This window comes from Tursiops truncatus, chromosome 2, assembly GCF_011762595.2.
Source record: "Tursiops truncatus isolate mTurTru1 chromosome 2, mTurTru1.mat.Y, whole genome shotgun sequence".
NCBI classification, from domain to species: Eukaryota; Metazoa; Chordata; class Mammalia; order Artiodactyla; family Delphinidae; genus Tursiops; species Tursiops truncatus.
In genome coordinates this window covers 37,655,237-37,672,092 of record NC_047035.1, presented here as the reverse complement: position 1 = coordinate 37,672,092, position 16,856 = coordinate 37,655,237, and the positions used below count along the sequence as shown (strand labels likewise).

The following is a 16,856-nucleotide window of genomic DNA, read 5'->3' as shown; positions in this document are numbered from 1 at the left end:
GTTCTCTAAAATTGAAGAATAGTGGAAGTGGGTAAGCCAAAAAAATAGGGGCTTGCTTGCCCTGTTTCTTTAGCACGTTATATTCAGATGGTAGTTTCAACCCATTTTAAAATTTAAGGTGTTACATGAACAGGCAAAATTCCTCTTTGGCACAATGAGTCATTGGTGTGTAGTGATTACACTATTTCACTGATGTTTGAAGTTGTTAATTTTATTGTTTAAAAAAATCACAAAGTATATTTAGGCTAGAGTTTTAAATGTGTGTGTGTGAATTACAGGGAAAGGTGAAAGATGCTAAGGTCTGGTTAACTCTGCAAGAGAAAAAGCTACAGAAAATGCTAACGGATTCAGAAAATGAGACCTACTGTAAGAAGTATGAAGTAAGTATGACTTTAAACAGTAACTTATTTGTAGTTTACTCTTGGGGAAGTGTAGGATGTTTTTAGAAAAAAACTTTCAGAGTTAATTGTTTAAATACTAAATTAACTCCAAGTTTTAGTGTTGAGTTAGAAGGACCGAGCTTCTCAAATTTTTTTTTTTTTTTTTTTTTTTTTTTCCCGGTACACGGGCCTCTCACCGCTGTGGCCTCTCCCACTGCGGAGCCCAGGCTCCGGACGCGCAGGCTCAGCGGCCATGACTCACCGGCCCAGCTGCTCCGCGGCATGTGGGATCCTCCCGGACCGGGGCACGAATCCGTGTCCCCTGCATTGGCAGGCGGACTCCCAACCACTGCGCCACCAGGGAAGCCCCAGCTTCTCAAATTTTAATGTGCATAGGAATCACCTGGGGAATCTTGTTAAAATGCGGATTCTAATTCAGTAGTTCTGGGATGGGGCCTGAGATTCTGCATTTCCCACAAGCTCCCAGATGGTGCTGATTGCTGGTGGTCCTTAGAGAATTTTGAGTAGTAAGGTTTTAGAGTGGGGACTGGCAAACTGGTCTCTGGGCCCCAGCACCTCTTTTTGTAAATACATTGTTATTGGATACATTATCTTATGTATTATATATTATATTATATATTATATATTACATGTGAGCCATGCCCATTAAAGTATTGTTTGTGGCTGCACTCCCACCACGTTGAATAGTTACAGCAGAGACCATATGGCCCACAAAGCCCAAGATGTTTGCTATCTTACATATCTTATAGTACACGTTTTCCAATCCAAGGTCTAGAGCAGAACATGCTTTTCAGAATGAATATGGAAGGGAAAAAGATTAGGAAATCAGAAATGGAGCCATCCCAGAATTACAGTTCAGGGCGTCAACCAAAATGTCCTTTGGGAGTAATGACAACTTACTGTCACCATGTATTGAACATTGCTATATATCAGGCACCTGCTGACAAGCGTTTTCCAGGTTACAACATCTTGCTGAGTATGGCATGGTTATTCTAGTTTTACAGATGAAGACAAACAAGACTTAGAAGGACTAAGTGATTTATCTAAAGTTATATAGCTACTGAAAGGTAGAGGTGGGATTGGAATGAAGTCTAGATTCAAAGCCCTAGCTCTCTTTAGTCCTGATGCTTCTCCAGGGTAAGCTGTTATTCCCCACACCATTTTGAAAGATACTATCAGGAGCCAAAGTGAGGGCTCCACAGTCTTCTTTCTTAGAACCCAGTCTGTGCAACACTGTGCTCCTCACCTGGTCTCCACCCTGAATAAGGAGGAGATACACTCCTGGGCCTACACAGCACTTAGCACTTCTAGACCTTCATCCCCCACATCGGTTAAGAGAGGGAGTCGGATGAATCCAGTGTTTCCTACACTAACATTCGGTGGATTGTGTGACTTGCTCGCCACACCATTCTTTTAGGTTTGGAGCCATCAGGGAAGGAAGACACGCTCATCTTCCTTTTTTCTGAACTGCATAGGCTTCTTATGCTTTTTGCCTCTTAGCACTGGCCTGAAATTTTTTTCATTGACAAGGTGCTCAGCGTCCACAGGAAGTGCCTTGCTCTCACTTGTCTTTCATTTACTAATGTACCACAGATTCAGGTTTCCTAAATGAAAGGCTTTATGAAGTTATTTTAACTCTCAGAAAGAATCAAATTACTTATCCCTTAGTTTGTTCACAAACTTTAATTAGAAATGCGGCCAATAATTATTGGTAATCTTAAATAACAGTTATGGAATTGATGACTCAAACACCAATATTTCACACAAATACAAACCAAGAAAAGCTTTATTTATTAAATTTTTGAGGGCAAAGACAAAGTATATTCTAAAGTTTGTATAAAATGACTTGGGAAGAATGGCTCAAGCTTAGTTAATCATGGAAACTTCAAAAACCATTTATACATGATGACTGCTGTTATATAATTCTCACTTCTACTCATTCTTATTTTGTTGTGAACACATATTTGGGGAGGACAAACTCACATTTTCCATGGGGCATTATGATTTGTCCTCTAGAGCTGGGTGGCCTTGCTGCCCTATTCCAGTAGAAATCCAACCATAGTGACATGAGACGCAAGCTGTGACCTATGTCACTATGAGGGCAGCCAGATCACGAGGGTGCACTGAAGAAAGAAACTGGATTGGTGATAGGATCCTGAATTCAGGGAATTTTACCTTTATCTAAGTAAAAGTTTAAATATAACCTACAACTATTGACCTGCAAATAGCAAATTACATTTTATAAACTGGTTTAAACATTTCAGTCTTTAAAATACCCTTCTAATTGTAGAGCCTGCTGTCCTTTTTGGAGTCATTCAATGAAGAAAAAAAACCCTTTCTGGATGTCCTGTCGATAACAAGGAATCTAGATGAGCTGAATGAAGATCAGTTACAGTTGAGAGAAGCCTGGGATGGTCTCAACTACCAGGTTACTGCGTTGTGTTGATTAGAACATTTTCACGGGGCAGCTTTGTTTGTTGGATGAGAACTTTAGACTTTCATGAGGAATTCTGTAAAAGACAGAGCAGATGCTTCATCAGAAAGTTGGGAGAGCGTTATGTTTTCTCCATGATCTCATTTGGGTAGTGGTTGATATTGAAATAGGAATTTATAACATTCTGTTTAGAGAAATTGCAGGCTTATCCAAAGTTTTTATATTTGCCATCAATTCTTGGTTTGCCATAGTAGATTATCCATATTCTGATTGACATGCAACCTCCTCTCTGCTTTGGACCAGTGTCATATATCACTATCAATAGATGCTTGAAGTGGGTAGGGACAAACCCAGAGAGAATGTGTAATGATGAATGTGTGTATGTGTGTCTGAATATATCTGTATGATTTCAGTCGTTTTAAATTTATTGAGTCTTGTGTTATGGCCCAGGATATTGTGTGTGTGTGTGTGTGTGTGTGTGTGTGTGTGTGTGTGTGTGTGTGTGTGTATGTGTATATATATATATATATATATACATATGTATATATATATATATATATACACACACTATTTGCACTTGAAAGGAACATGTATTCTGTAGTTATTGGATATAGTATTCTATAAATATCAATTAAGACAAGGTGGTTGGTAGCATTCAGATTATCTCTGTCTTGACTGACATTTTGTCTAGGTATTCTATCAATTTCTGAGAGAGACCTATTAAAATCTGTGGAATCCTTCCTTTAATTTAGTCAAATTTTGTATCATGTATTTTAAGACTTTGTTATTAGGTGTGTCCATTTATGATTGTTATGTCTTCGTGAATCAACACTTTTACCATTATGAAATATTCCTATTTATCTCTGGGAAGACTGTTTTTCTTCATGTCTGCTTGATCTTATATCAGTATGATAATTGCATTCTTCCTGTGCTGGCTGTGTGGCACATCTTTTTCCTTCATTTACTTTCAACCTATTTGAGTCTTTATATTTAAAGTGCATCTCTTGTAGATAGCATATGGTTGGATCTTGCTTTATTATCCACTCTGACGATCTTTGCCTTTTCACTCGAGGGTTTAGACAGTTAATATTAAATGTAATTATTGTTATGGTTCGATGTGGATTTACCATCTTATGCTTTTTTCTGTTTATTCCCTCTGTTTTTTGTATCTCTATTCTTTCTTTTCCTGCCTTGTTTTAGATTATGTTAATATTTTTAGAATTCCGTTTTAATTTATCTATTGGCTTTTTGGCTCTACCTCTTTCAAATTTTTACTGTGATTACAATGTACATTATAAATTTGTTTTGTTTTGTTTTGTTTATTTGTTTGCGTTACACGGGCCTCTCACTGTTGCGGCCTCTCCCGTTGCGGAGCACAGGCTCCGGAAGCACAGGCTCAGCGGCCATGGCTCATGGGCCCAGACGCTCCGTGGCATGTGGGATCTTCCCGGACCGGTGCACGAACCCGCGTTCCCTGCATCGGCAGGCGGACTCTCAACCACTGCGCCACCAGGGAAGCCCACATTATAAAATTTTTATAGTCTACTTAAAGTTCTACAACTTCTAAGTTATTGTACAACTTCTTATAATATGTGGAAGTCTTGCAATCAAATCTCTCATTTTTTATGCTTAGTTGCTTTATATATAAATATATATATGACACAAACATATGTTTTAAAGTCCCCAAGACCATGTTATACATTTTTGTTCAAAACTGTCATGTATTTTAAAGAAATTAAGGAGAAAAATTAGTCTTTCATATCTATATAGCTATTTATCATTACCATTGTTCTTCGTTCCTCCCTAGAGATTTCAGTTTCCATCTGAACTCATTTCCATTCAGCTTGAAAAACGTCCTTTAACTTATCTTATAATGCAGATCTGTGGATGGCAAATTCTCTTAGTTTTCTTTGATGCCTAAACGTCTTTATTTTGCTTTCATTCTTTTTAAATATCTTTGTTGAAGTATAATTTACATATCATAGAATTTGCTCATTTTAAATGGCTAATTAAATGACTTTTAGTGAATTTACAGAGTTACAACAGAGATTGTATAGTTTGTAAGTCAAAAATACTCTTTGGGGCTTCCCTGGTGGTGCAGTGGTTGAGAGTCCACCTGCCGATGCAGGGGACATGGGTTCATGCCCTGGTCCGGGAAGATCCCACATGCCGCGAAGCAGCTGGGCCTGTGAGCCATGGCTGCTGAGCCTGCGCATCCCGAGCCTGTGCTCCGCAACGGGAGAAGCCACAACAGTGAGAGGCCCGCGTACCTCAAAAAAAAAAAAAAAAATACTCTTTGGTCCTGGGAAAGTTTGCCAATTCTTGCTCAAGCTTCTTGGCCATCAAGAGCGACACCCTGTTTTCAGAATATATTTATCATACTATTTGTATAGTGTGTTAAGCACTAGCACAGTGGCTTAAAAGAGCCACCCTTTCAGTCCCTACTTTTGAAGAACTAGTGCAGCTTCAGAAATTTTCCCATCAAGTGGCAGTGCTCATTGCAATTTCAGCTCCTGTTCTGACCACAGTTTGACAAAACTGATCCCTGTGAAGGGCAGGAACTCTCTGTTATGAATCCTCAACAAAACAGAAGGAGAGGAAGAAAATATTGTCTGTATAGTTCAGGCTGTTCCAGGCCAAAAAGACGCGGTCTAATTTTGCTGCCTGTGGTTTGGAAAAATCACCCAAAATAATGAGAAAAACCATTAAAAGAACTATTTTGCAAGATTAAGTGCTACAAATTGATAGTAGTTTGAAAATCCGTTCCGTAGGTAGAGTGCTGCTCGTTTTCTTGGTGTTGCAAAATGAAACTTATTAATTTTAAAGTCATCAGGTGTATAACAGTCAATACCATCCAGACAGATTCTGGTTCAATTGGTTGAGGACTCAGATATCTCAAAGCATCTTAATAAATGATTTCATTTTAAGCCTGCAATAGGAAATAGCTGCATTACGTTATTTTGACCTGACAAGATCTTATATAAATTTTCATCCAAATTCAAAGGTAATTTCCAACACTGAGAAAGAAAGTGTAGAACTAGTTTTCTATGTTAAGAGTGGAAAGAGAGGAATGAAAGGTAAGCACCGCCTTCTATCTTTCCTCTTCCTACTGCTGCATAGAGTACAGCCCGCAGTCAGAAAGCCCACATTTGGTTTCATGCAGAACATATACAGCTTTCTTTCAGTTGTGAAAAGAATAACAGCTGAGTTAGAGGTATCGTTCTTAGCTTCTCTTTTGCTCAGTCGTTTGCCGGTTTTCTGGGTTTTTTGTTTGTTTATTTTTTGGGAAACTCACAGATAATTCAGATATATATAATAAAAGCACATGCTAACTTGTTCATATTAAAATTCATAATAATGAAAACATTTTTTCATTCTTTTCCGACTGGAGGCTTAATGGTATGTAGTTAATGATTTAGGATTGTAGAGCTGTCTTTTGTCTTACGCCTTTTGAGAAAATAAACTTGCAAGGCAATTAAAGCAAAACAAAATACTACATGATGTCACATATTTGTGGAATCTTAAAACAAAGTTAAACTCGTAGAAACAGAGTAGAAAAGTTGTTGTCCGGGACTGAGGGTGTGGAAAATAGGGGGAGGTTGGTTAACGGGAACAAACTTTCAGCTATAAGATGAATAAGATCTGAGGATATAATGTAAAACATGGTGACTATTGTGATAACACTGTATTATATCATTGAAATTTTCTAGAGAGTAAAACTTAAATGTACTTGCCCCCCCAAAAAAAGATAAATATGTGAAATGATGGAAGTGTTAATTAACTAGATGGTGAGACTCCTTTTATGATGTAAATGTATATCAAATCACCATGATGTACACTTTAAATATCTTACAATTTTATTTGTCAGTTATACCTCAATAATGCTTAAAAAAGCAAAACAAAATGCAAAAACTGTAATACTTAATGTTTCTGGTTTATAAATAGTTCCATTTGACTGCCTTAAAGGAGGCTAGCTTTGTCCTCATTTAACATCTTTGTACTTGGGTTGTTGGTTTAATGGGGGTTTTTTTGATACTTTGCTCTGCATATAGTGGGCACCCAATGAATGTTTTTCAAGGAATTAATAATGAATCAAAGAAACCTATTCTTAAAAAATAACGTAATTTTGCCTATTCTTTCCTCTAAAAGTGATTTAACTCTAAGAATAGTGACAACTCCTCTAGTAGAACTATAATGGTAAGAGAGAATACAGACTTAAAACTCGTACTTTCATCATCAGTGTGGAGTCATCCCCACTGGCTCTCTTTTTTTTTTTTTTTTTGCGGCACGCGGGCCTCCCACTGCTGTGGCCTCTCCCATTGCGGAGCACAGGCTCCGGACGCGCAGGCTCAGCGGCCACGGCTCACGCGCCCAGCCGCTCCGCGGCATGTGGGATCTTCCCGGACCGGGGCACGAACCTGTGTCCCGTGCATCGGCAGGCAGACTCCCAACCACTGCGCCACCAGGGAAGCCCTGGCTCTCTTATATTGCTGACCACACTTTACTGTAACCATGTCCTTGTCTGCTTTCCCCACTAGGTGGTTCAGGCAGGAGCTGTGACTATTATTTATCTGGTTGGCCCTTAGATGTGGAGGGTTGTGTTAAACTTACTCTTGCCTTCATGACACATGGATCTGGGCAAGGCCATACTCCTATTTTTATTCCTTTATTAAATTTTATATTTACTTCCTTTTATCCCCATATCCTCCTTCCATCCCTCTTTCTCCTTAGGCTGCCATTGTGCTGTGCTTAATGTGTATCTTTTTGTTTTATGTGTCCTTGCAAAATGCAGTATTGTATTTATGTGTCCGTGTATTTTTAGGTTGTGTGAATTGATATTGTATTTTATTCTGCTCCTTACTTTCAGTTTTGAACACATATATTTAAATAAGGTGCCTCCATGTTGCCCCCCGTGTACATCTAATTGGCATCTAACCGCTGCACAGCCCTCTGTGGTGTGTGACCACCCCCCCCACCACATGTCCTTCCTCTACTCCAGAAGCTTCTGTGTCTTTATACCCAGCTCTTAGCACAATTCATAAACATTTGCTCAATGAGTGAATGAATGAGTGTGTGTTTTTTTATTTTGAATTTATTTTTTTATACAGCAGGTTCTTATTAGCCGTCCATTGTATACACATCAGTGTATACATGTCAATCCCAATCTCCTAATTCATCACGCCAACCCCCCCACCCCCTGCTGCGTTCCCCCCTTGGTGTCCATACGTTTGTTCTCTACAACTGTGTCTCAATTTCTGCCCTGCACACCGGTTCGTCTGTACCATTTTTCTAGGTTCCACTTATATGTGCTAATACATGATATTTGTTTTTCTCTTTCTGACTTACTTCACTCTGTGTGACAGTCTCTAGGTCCATCCATGTCTCTACAAATGACCCAATTTCATTCCTTTTTATGGTTGAGTAATATTCCTTTGTATATATGTGCCACATCTTCTTTATCCATTCATCTGTCGATGGGCATTTAGGTTGCTTCCATGACCTGGCTATTGTAAATAGTGCTGCAGTGAACATTGGGGTGCATGTGTCTTTTTAAATTATGGTTTCTCCGGGTATATGCCCAGTAATGGGATTGCTGGGTCATATGGTGATTCTATTTTTAGTTTTTTAAGGAACCTCCATACTGTTCTCCATAGTGGCTGTATCAATTTACATTCCCACCAACAATGCAAGAGGGTTCCCTTTTCTCCACATCCTCTCCAGCATGTGTTGTTTGTAGATTTTCTGATGATGCCCATTCTAACTGGTGTGAGGTGATACCTCATTGTACTTTTGATTTGCATTTCTCTAATAATTAGTGATGTTGAGCAGCTTTGCATGCGCTTCTTGGCCATCTGTATGTCTTCTTTGGAGAAGTGTCTATTTAGGTCTTCTACCCATTTTTGGATTGGGTTGTTTGTTTTTTTAATATTGAGCTGCATGAGCTGTTTATATATTTTGGAGATTAATCCTTTGTTCTTGATTCGTTTGCAAATATTTTCTCCCATTCTGAGGGTTGTCTTTTGGTCTTGTTTATGGTTTCCTTTGCCGTGCAAAAGCTTTGAAGTTTCATTAGGTCCCATTTGTTTATTTTTGTTTTTATTTCCATTACTCTAGGAGGTGGATCAAAGAAGATCTTGCTGTGATTTATTTCAAAGAGTGTTCTTCCTATGTTTTCCTCTAAGAATTTTATAGTGTCCAGTCTTACATTTAGGTCTCTAATCCATTTTGAGTTTATTTTTGTGTATGGTGTTAGGGAGTGTTCTAATTTCATTCTTTTACATGTAGCTGTCTAGTTTTCCCAGTACCACTTATTGAAGAGACTGTCTTTTCTCCATTATATATCCTTTCCTACTGTGTCATAGATTATTAGTTGACCATAGGTGCGTGGTTTTATCTCTGGGCTTTCTATCTTGTTCCATTGAGCTATAATTCTGTTTTTGTGCCAGTACCATATTGTCTTGATTACTGTAGCTTTGTAGTATAGTCTGAAGTCAGGGAGTCTGATTCCTCCAGCTCTGCTTTTTTCCCTCAAGACTGCTTTGGCTATTTGGGGTCTTTTGTGTCTCCATACAAATTTTAAGATTTTTTGTTCTAGTTCTGTAAAAAATGCCATTGGTAATTTGATAGGGATTTCATTGAATCTGCAGATTGCTTTGGGTAGTATAGTCATTTTCACATTATTGATTCTTCCAAGAACATGGTATATCTCTCTATCTGTTTGTATCATCTTTAATTTCTTTCATCAGTGTCTTATAGTTTTCTACATACAGGTCTTTTGTCTCCCTAGGTAGGTTTATTGTTAGGTATTTTATTCTGTTGCAGGTATTTTATTTTTGTTCCAGTGGTAAATGGGAGTGTTTCCTTAATTTCTCTTTCAGATTTTTCATCATTAGTATATAGGAATGCAAGAGATTTCTGTGCATTAATTTTGTATCCTGCTACTTTACCAAATTCATTGATTAGCTCTAGTAGTTTTCTGGTGGCATCTTTAGGATTCTCTATGTATAGTATCATGTCATCTGAAACACTGACAGTTTTAACTTCTTCTTTTCCAATTTGTATTCCTTTTATTTCTTTTTCTTCTCTGATTGCTGTGGCTAGGACTTCCATAACTGTGTTGAATAATAGTGGTGAGAGTGGACATCCTTGTCTTGTTCCTGATCTTAGAGGAAATGCTTTCAGTTTTTCACCATTGAGAATGATGTTTGCTGTGGGTTTGTCATATATGGCCTTTATTATGTTGAGGTAGATTCCCTCTATGCCCAGTTTCTGGAGCGTTTTTATCATAAATGGGTGTTGAATTTTGTCAAAAGCTTTTTCTGGGGCTTCCCTGGTCGTGCAGTGGTTGAGAGTCCGCCTGCCGATTCAGGGGACACAGGTTTGTGCCCCGGTCTGGAAAGGTCCCACATGCCGCGGAGCGGCTAGGTCTGTGAGCCATGGCCGCTGAGCCTGCGCATCTGGAGCCTGTGCTCCGCAATGGGAGAGGCCACAACAGTGAGAGGCCCGCGTACTGCCAAAAAAAAAAAAAAAAAGCTTTCTCTGCATCTATTGAGATGATCATATGGTTTTTATTCTTCAATTTGTTAATATGGTTTGTCACATTGATTGACTTGCATATATTGAAGAATCCTTGCATCCCTGGGATAAATCCCACTGGATCATGGTGTATGATCCTTTTAAAGTGTTGCTGGATTCTGTTTGCTAGTATTTTGTTGAGGATTTTTGCATCTATAGTCATCAGTGATATTGGTCTGTAATTTTCTTTTTTTGTAGTGTCTTTGTCTGGTTTTGGTATCAGGGTGCTGGTGGCCTCATAGACTGAGTTTGGGAGTGTTTCTTCCTTTGCAATTTTTTGGAAGAGTTTGAGAAGGATGGGTGTTAGCTCTTTAAATGTTTGATAGAATTCACCTGTGAAGCCATCTGGTCCTGGACTTTTGTTTGTTGGAAGATTTTTAGTCACAGTTTCAATTTCACTACTTGTGATTGGTGTGTTCATATTTTCTATTTCTTCCTGGTTTGGTCTTGAAAGGTTATACCTTTTTAGGAATTTGTCCATTTCTTCCAGGTGGTTCATTTTATTAGCATAGAGTTGCTTGTAGTAGTCTCTTAGGATGCTTTGTATTTCTGTGGTGTCTGTTGTAACTTCTTTTTCATTTCTAATTTTACTGATTTGAGTCCTCTCCCTCTTTTTCTTGATGAGTCTGGCTAATGGTTTATCAATTTTGTTTATCTTCTCAAAGAACCAGCTTTTAGTTTTATTGATCTTTGCTATTGTTTTCTTTATTTCTATTTCATTTATTTTTGCTCTGATTTTATGATTTCTTTCCTTCTGCTAACTTTGGGTTTTGTTTGTTCTTCCTTCTGTAGTTCCTTTAGGTGTAAGGTTAGATTGTGTATTTGAGATTTTTCTTGTTTCTTGAAGTAGGCTTGTATAGCTATAAACTTCCCTCTTAGAACTGCTTTTGCTGCATCCCATAGGTTTTGGATTGTCCTGTTTTTTTTTTTGCGGTATGCGGGCCTCTCACTGTTTTGGCCTCTCCCGTTGCGGAGCACAGGCTCCAGACGCGCAGGCTCAGCGGCCATGGCTCAATGGCCCAGCCACTCTGTGACATGTGGGATCTTCCCGGACTGGGGCACGAACCCGTGTTCCCTGCATCAGCAGGTGGACTCTCAACCACTGCACCACCAGCGAAGCCCTGGATCATCCTGTTTTTGTTGTCATTTGTCTCTAGGTATTTTTTGATTTCCTCTTTGATTTCTTCAGTGATCTCTTGGTTATTTAGTAACGTATTGTTTAGCCTCAATGTGTTTGTGTTTTTTACATTTTTTTCCCTGTAATTGATTTCTAATCTCATAGCATTGTGGTCAGAAAATGTGCTTGATATGATTTCAATTTTCTTAAATTTACTGAGGCTTGATGTGTGACGCAAGATGTGATCTATCCTGGAGAATGTTCCGTGCGCACTTGAGAAGAAAGTGTAATCTGCTGTTTCTGGATGGAATGTCCTGTAAATATCAATTAACTCTATCTGGTCTATTGTGTCATTTAAAGCTTCTGTTTCCTTATTTATTTTCATTTTGGGTGATCTGTCCATTGGTGTAAGTGAGGTGTTAAAGTCCCCCACTATTATTGTGTTACTGTTGATTTCCTCTTTTATAGCTGTTAGCAGTTGCCTTATGTATTGAGGTGCTCCTATGTTGGGTGCGTATATATTTATAATTGTTATATCTTCTTCTTGGATTGATCCCTTGATCATTATATAGTGTTCTTCCTTGTCTTTTGTGACATTCTTTATTTTAAAGTCTATTTTATCTGATATGAGTATTGCTATTCCAGCTTTCTTTTCATTTCCATTTGCATGGAATATCTTTTTCCATCCCCTCACTTTCAGTCTGTATCTGTCCCTAGGTCTGAAGTGGGTTCTTGTAGACAGCATATATATGGGTCTTGTTTTTGTATCCATTCAGCAAGCCTGTGTCTTTTGGTTGGAGCATTTAATCCATTCACGTTTAAGGAAGTTATTGATATGTATGTTCCTATTACAATTTTTTTAATTGTTTTGGCTTGGTTTTTGTAGGTCCGTTTCTTCTCTCGTGTTTCCCACTTAGAGAAGTTCCTTTAGCATTTGCTGTAGAGCTGGTTTGGTGGTGCTGAATTCTCTTAGCTGTTACTTGTCTGTGAAGCTTTTGATTTCTCCATGGAATCTGAATCCTTGCCGGGTAGAGTAATCTTGCTTGTAGGTTTTTCCCTTTCATCACTTTTAAGTATATCATGCCACTCCCTTCTGGCTTGTAGAGTTTCTCCTGAGAAATCAGCTGTTAACCTTATGGGAGTTCTCTTGTATGTTATTTGTTGTTTTTCCCTTGCTGCTTTCAATAATTTTTCTTCGTCTGTAATTTTTGCCATTTTGATTACTATGTTTCTCGGTGTGTTTCTCCTTGGGTTTATCCTGTATGGGACTCTGTGAGTGAGTTTTGATGGTGTTTAGCAGGGGAAAATCCAGGTAGAAGGGGCAGCAAGGGCGAAGACCTGGGAGAGTAATCAGGGTTTGGGGCAATAAGTAGCTGGCATTTATGTGACTCATGTATTTAAGGAGTGGTGGGAAGGCTGAGGAAGGAGGAGGTTGGCTGGATTGGGGGGCGGGGGATTTGATGAAGCACAGATATTCAGGAGATATGGTAGAGGTATCTAATGTAAATATATGATTAGGGCTCGTTAGGAAAGTAATCTGTAAATCTGCTTGTGAAGTATAGTTGTAATGTCGGAGAACACAAGGGCATACAACATTTCAAATGATGGTCATTTAGTACAGTAGTCTACCCCTGCTTTGAGGGGTGGTTTAACTATTTCTAATTTCCCTCTCATGACTCATTATGGATTTATCAAAATATTTGTTTTTATTCTTGTGCCCTCTTCTACTTTTGAACAAATTGTGTTCTCGATCAGCAGCTAGCCAACTGATACTTAGAACTAAGAAATTTACCTATTGATCAAGATTTCCTTGTCTAACAGATCAGAGAATTAATATACTATTTTTAAAGAGTGGTTTTAAAAGAATTCTTTAAAGAATTAAGCATGCCGTATGTGAAGAAATAAACTATAGAAGTGTCTACTGAAGAACATCTTTCCTTTTTTTTTTCAGATTAATGTGTGGAAGACAGAGTTGAATCATGTCTTGCCCTCACCCCTCTATCAAATAGAAACTTGGCTCCAGGGGGTGGAGGAGCTGATAGATGAAGATTTGCCAGCCTCCCAGGATTATTGTGAAGCCATGGCTCTAATGCAAGAGAAAATGACTTTATTCCAGGTTGGAAAAGAAAAAAGAAACATGGAAAAATATGTGCTTTGTTAGGAACTGTTCTTGAGGAAGATGTTCCTAGAAAGGAGGGAAGGAAGTATAGTGGGTATTTGAGGATGGTTTAGGTGATTCCCCTGGAGATTTTTGGGTCCCAAAAGATAGCTTCAGTTATTTGACGAGCATTCTGCTAGTTTAAGGTGGAAACAATAAGAAGAGTCCAGTAAAGTCTGGACTCTGTAAAGTCTGGCAGAAAAGGAGAGGGGAGATTGTTTTAAAACATAGAAGATTGGGTTCTCACTAAAATGATATGAAAGAATTTGATAGGTGAGATTTATAGCATTTGAGCCCACAAAGGAATGGAAAATACATCTGAAAACAAAAGATTTTGATAAAGCTGTTACCAGAGAAACTGCAGTCTGCCTCTCTGTAAAATGGTCCAGTTTAAAACATTTATGATGAAAATATTTATTTACAACATTTTAGTTAAAAATGAAAGGGCTTTATGATTTTTGTTTTGAAAAAAGATGCAATGCATGCACAGAGCAAATGAGATTAACACGCCTTCAATTACAGTGTTTGGCAATAAATCTGGTTATATCATGCTAAATTTCTTTTCAGAGTCTGATGGATAAATTTGACTGTCATTTGAATACTCTCCTGACATTTGAAAATAGAGATGAAAAACATTTGCCATTGGTACCACCTAACAAATTGGAGGAAATGAAAAGACGGTTTGTATCACTACCCTTTCACAACTGCTGACACCTTTGTGTTTGAGCACTAACATGGTGCTATAGGGACCAGAAAATACAGATTTTTCAATAATTTCTGATAATAGGTCTTTAAGTCTTGATAACAGTTCCTTCATGTTTTATGTAATAGTAACATTATATCATGCTAACATACTTCCTCTTTTATTGCCTGGTAGGATATGGTGGTGGAAAAAGTTCTGGACGTATAGTCAGAAACAGCTCTTTATCTTGGTTGTGGCCAAGTTACTATGTCTTTCTGTACGTTTCCTCATTTGTAAATACAGAGTAATGGTAATCACTCTGTTCATGTCTCACAAGGATACTAGGTGACATGAGAGGAGGTATATGAAAGCACTTTATAAACTCAAAAAAACTACAGATATGAAGATTGTTTAATTTGTGGTTGTCCACATCATCTTCTCTTTTCTCATTATTCATAAGCAGCTTATTAGAATGATATTAAGAGGGTATTAGCCTTAATAATGAAAGCTGTTAAAGTGAAATGTTGAAATTACGGTTGCATTAAGTTATATGGAAGTTTTCAAGTTTAGTAAAGTATTTTAGAGATTAACATTTTATTATAGAATTTCTCAATAGGGGAATAATTTCTTCAGAAAATGTTCTGTTAGATATTTTTATCTTAGAAATAGCTGTTTTATATCTAGTCACAATGTTTGTTTTACTTTGTTTAAAAAAAAATATGAGGATTCATTTGAGTTCCATGTGTTTAAAAGAAAAAGTTAAAGCCCCAATATTTTTGAAAATGCCAAACGATTTCTCACATTTGGCCAACAATATTAAATTAAATTCTAAAACCTGCACTATCTTCCAGAATCAACAACATTTCGGGGGAAAAATTCATTCCACTTCTAGAATTTCATTACTATAAGTGCTCAGTTCTTGGTTTGCTAGATGAAGTGAAATCAAAATTGGTTGTTTGGAACATCAAATACGGGAGCAAAGAATCTGTGGAATTATTGCTGGAAGACTGGCATGTAAGCTGCTTTATTTCATGTCTCAGACAACTGTTCTCCATGGTGCTGGATTTGCATTTTTCCTTAGCACAATTTCCCTTACCTTTTCAGGTTTTGAGATGAGTTTTCTTGGTAGCTTTCATTAGCTTAAACATTGCCTAGAGAAAAGAATTACCAGTAGGCAAATAACAGACACTGGGAAGAGTAAGAAAGAGAAAACATTATTTAGCACAACAGAGGAGATTGAGTTAACCGGACTAAGTTACATAATAGAGAAAGTTTCAATGTTCAATGTTATTTCCTTTAAAAAAATTCCTACTTTCACTTACTGGACATCTTGTTTAATATTTTTCCCCACTCAGATTTATGGTTTTAGTCAAAAATTAAATTTTTCTTTGAACATTTTAATCTTAGCCTTTCAAGTTTTAAGAGTGGGAAAAACAGTGTGTTTTGTCTTGAGGCTTTCTGGGGGAGGGGGTTTAGCTCTTGCAATTTATAGGGAAAAAATGTTGCAAATGATTTAAATGTGTGTTTATTTGGTAACTTAACACTAAAGCAGACTGGCCGTGTCATTTCTACAGTTAGACCTTATTATCCTTCTTTCTGTTACTCTGTCTTTCTTTTTTTTTTTTTGGCCTTACTGCGTGGCTTGCAGGATCTTAGTTACTCGACCAGGGATTGAACCTGGAGCCACAGCAGTGAAAGCCCTGAGTCCTAACCACTGGACTGCCAGGGAATTCCCTGTTTCTCTGTTTTTGGAATGAGGGCCAAAAAGAAAAACCCAAGATTGTAAACTTCAGTGTAAAAATTGGAAAAACATGATGAAGAAAGATTTATTTACAATTTATGATTTAAATACTGTACATTCCTAAACAGGAATCATCATTCTATATTAGATTAGATTTTGAATATTTTAATTTATTTTTCCTACCTTGATTTTTCATTTTTCCATTTGAATAATCATACCATTGGCACATAAGTGTACAATGAGTTTTTAATTAACTGTCTATTTTTCCATAGATTTTACTAGCTTAATGCACATAATAACTTCGGTAATAGTATTTCTCAAGAGTTTTTGTGTGATGGATTGTATCTATTTATAACATACTCAACATACCTAATAAAAATTATTCAATATTAATAAAGGCCTATGAGATAAGAGAAGCTGATATAAATTATGCAATATTAATAAATATGTATGGTAGGAGTTGTTGAAATTGCTATAAATACTTGCCTTTTCTCATGAGAGGAAAACCATTTTAGAACTATGTCACTGCATTACGATAAGCTGTCAGGTCTCATACCTATATATTGCTTATGTCTCTTAGAACTTAACTATCTCTCTTCATGAGCTACTCTTCTTCTTTTCCTACCCAAATATGTAGTATTAAAACTGTAAAGAAATTTTGGTGCCTAAGTGCTTCATCAATGTGTATATGTCTATCTGGATTTCTTGACACATTTTTAAAAATAAAAACTGTCAATATGTTTTATTT

At 37.4% G+C, this 16,856-nt stretch overlaps 1 protein-coding gene across 10 annotated transcripts in view; it reads left to right on the top strand.

The window, feature by feature from the left end:
* SYNE2 (spectrin repeat containing nuclear envelope protein 2) overlaps positions 1–16,856 on the top strand; it is a 331,838-nt gene that overhangs the window by 101,246 nt on the left and 213,736 nt on the right. For 9 of the 10 annotated variants that reach the window (XR_012329953.1, XM_019922901.3, XM_073800386.1 and 6 more), the window contains exons 10-14: positions 279–380; positions 2,692–2,829; positions 13,479–13,643; positions 14,253–14,365; positions 15,219–15,381. Coding sequence is in view for 9 of the 10 variants with exons in the window: in XM_019922901.3 (XP_019778460.2) it covers positions 279–380; positions 2,692–2,829; positions 13,479–13,643; positions 14,253–14,365; positions 15,219–15,381 (681 nt within the window). In the remaining variant the exon portion in view is untranslated. The remainder of the gene's footprint in view (positions 1–278; positions 381–2,691; positions 2,830–13,478; positions 13,644–14,252; positions 14,366–15,218; positions 15,382–16,856) is intronic. The other variant, XM_019922908.3, reaches the window with a different exon arrangement.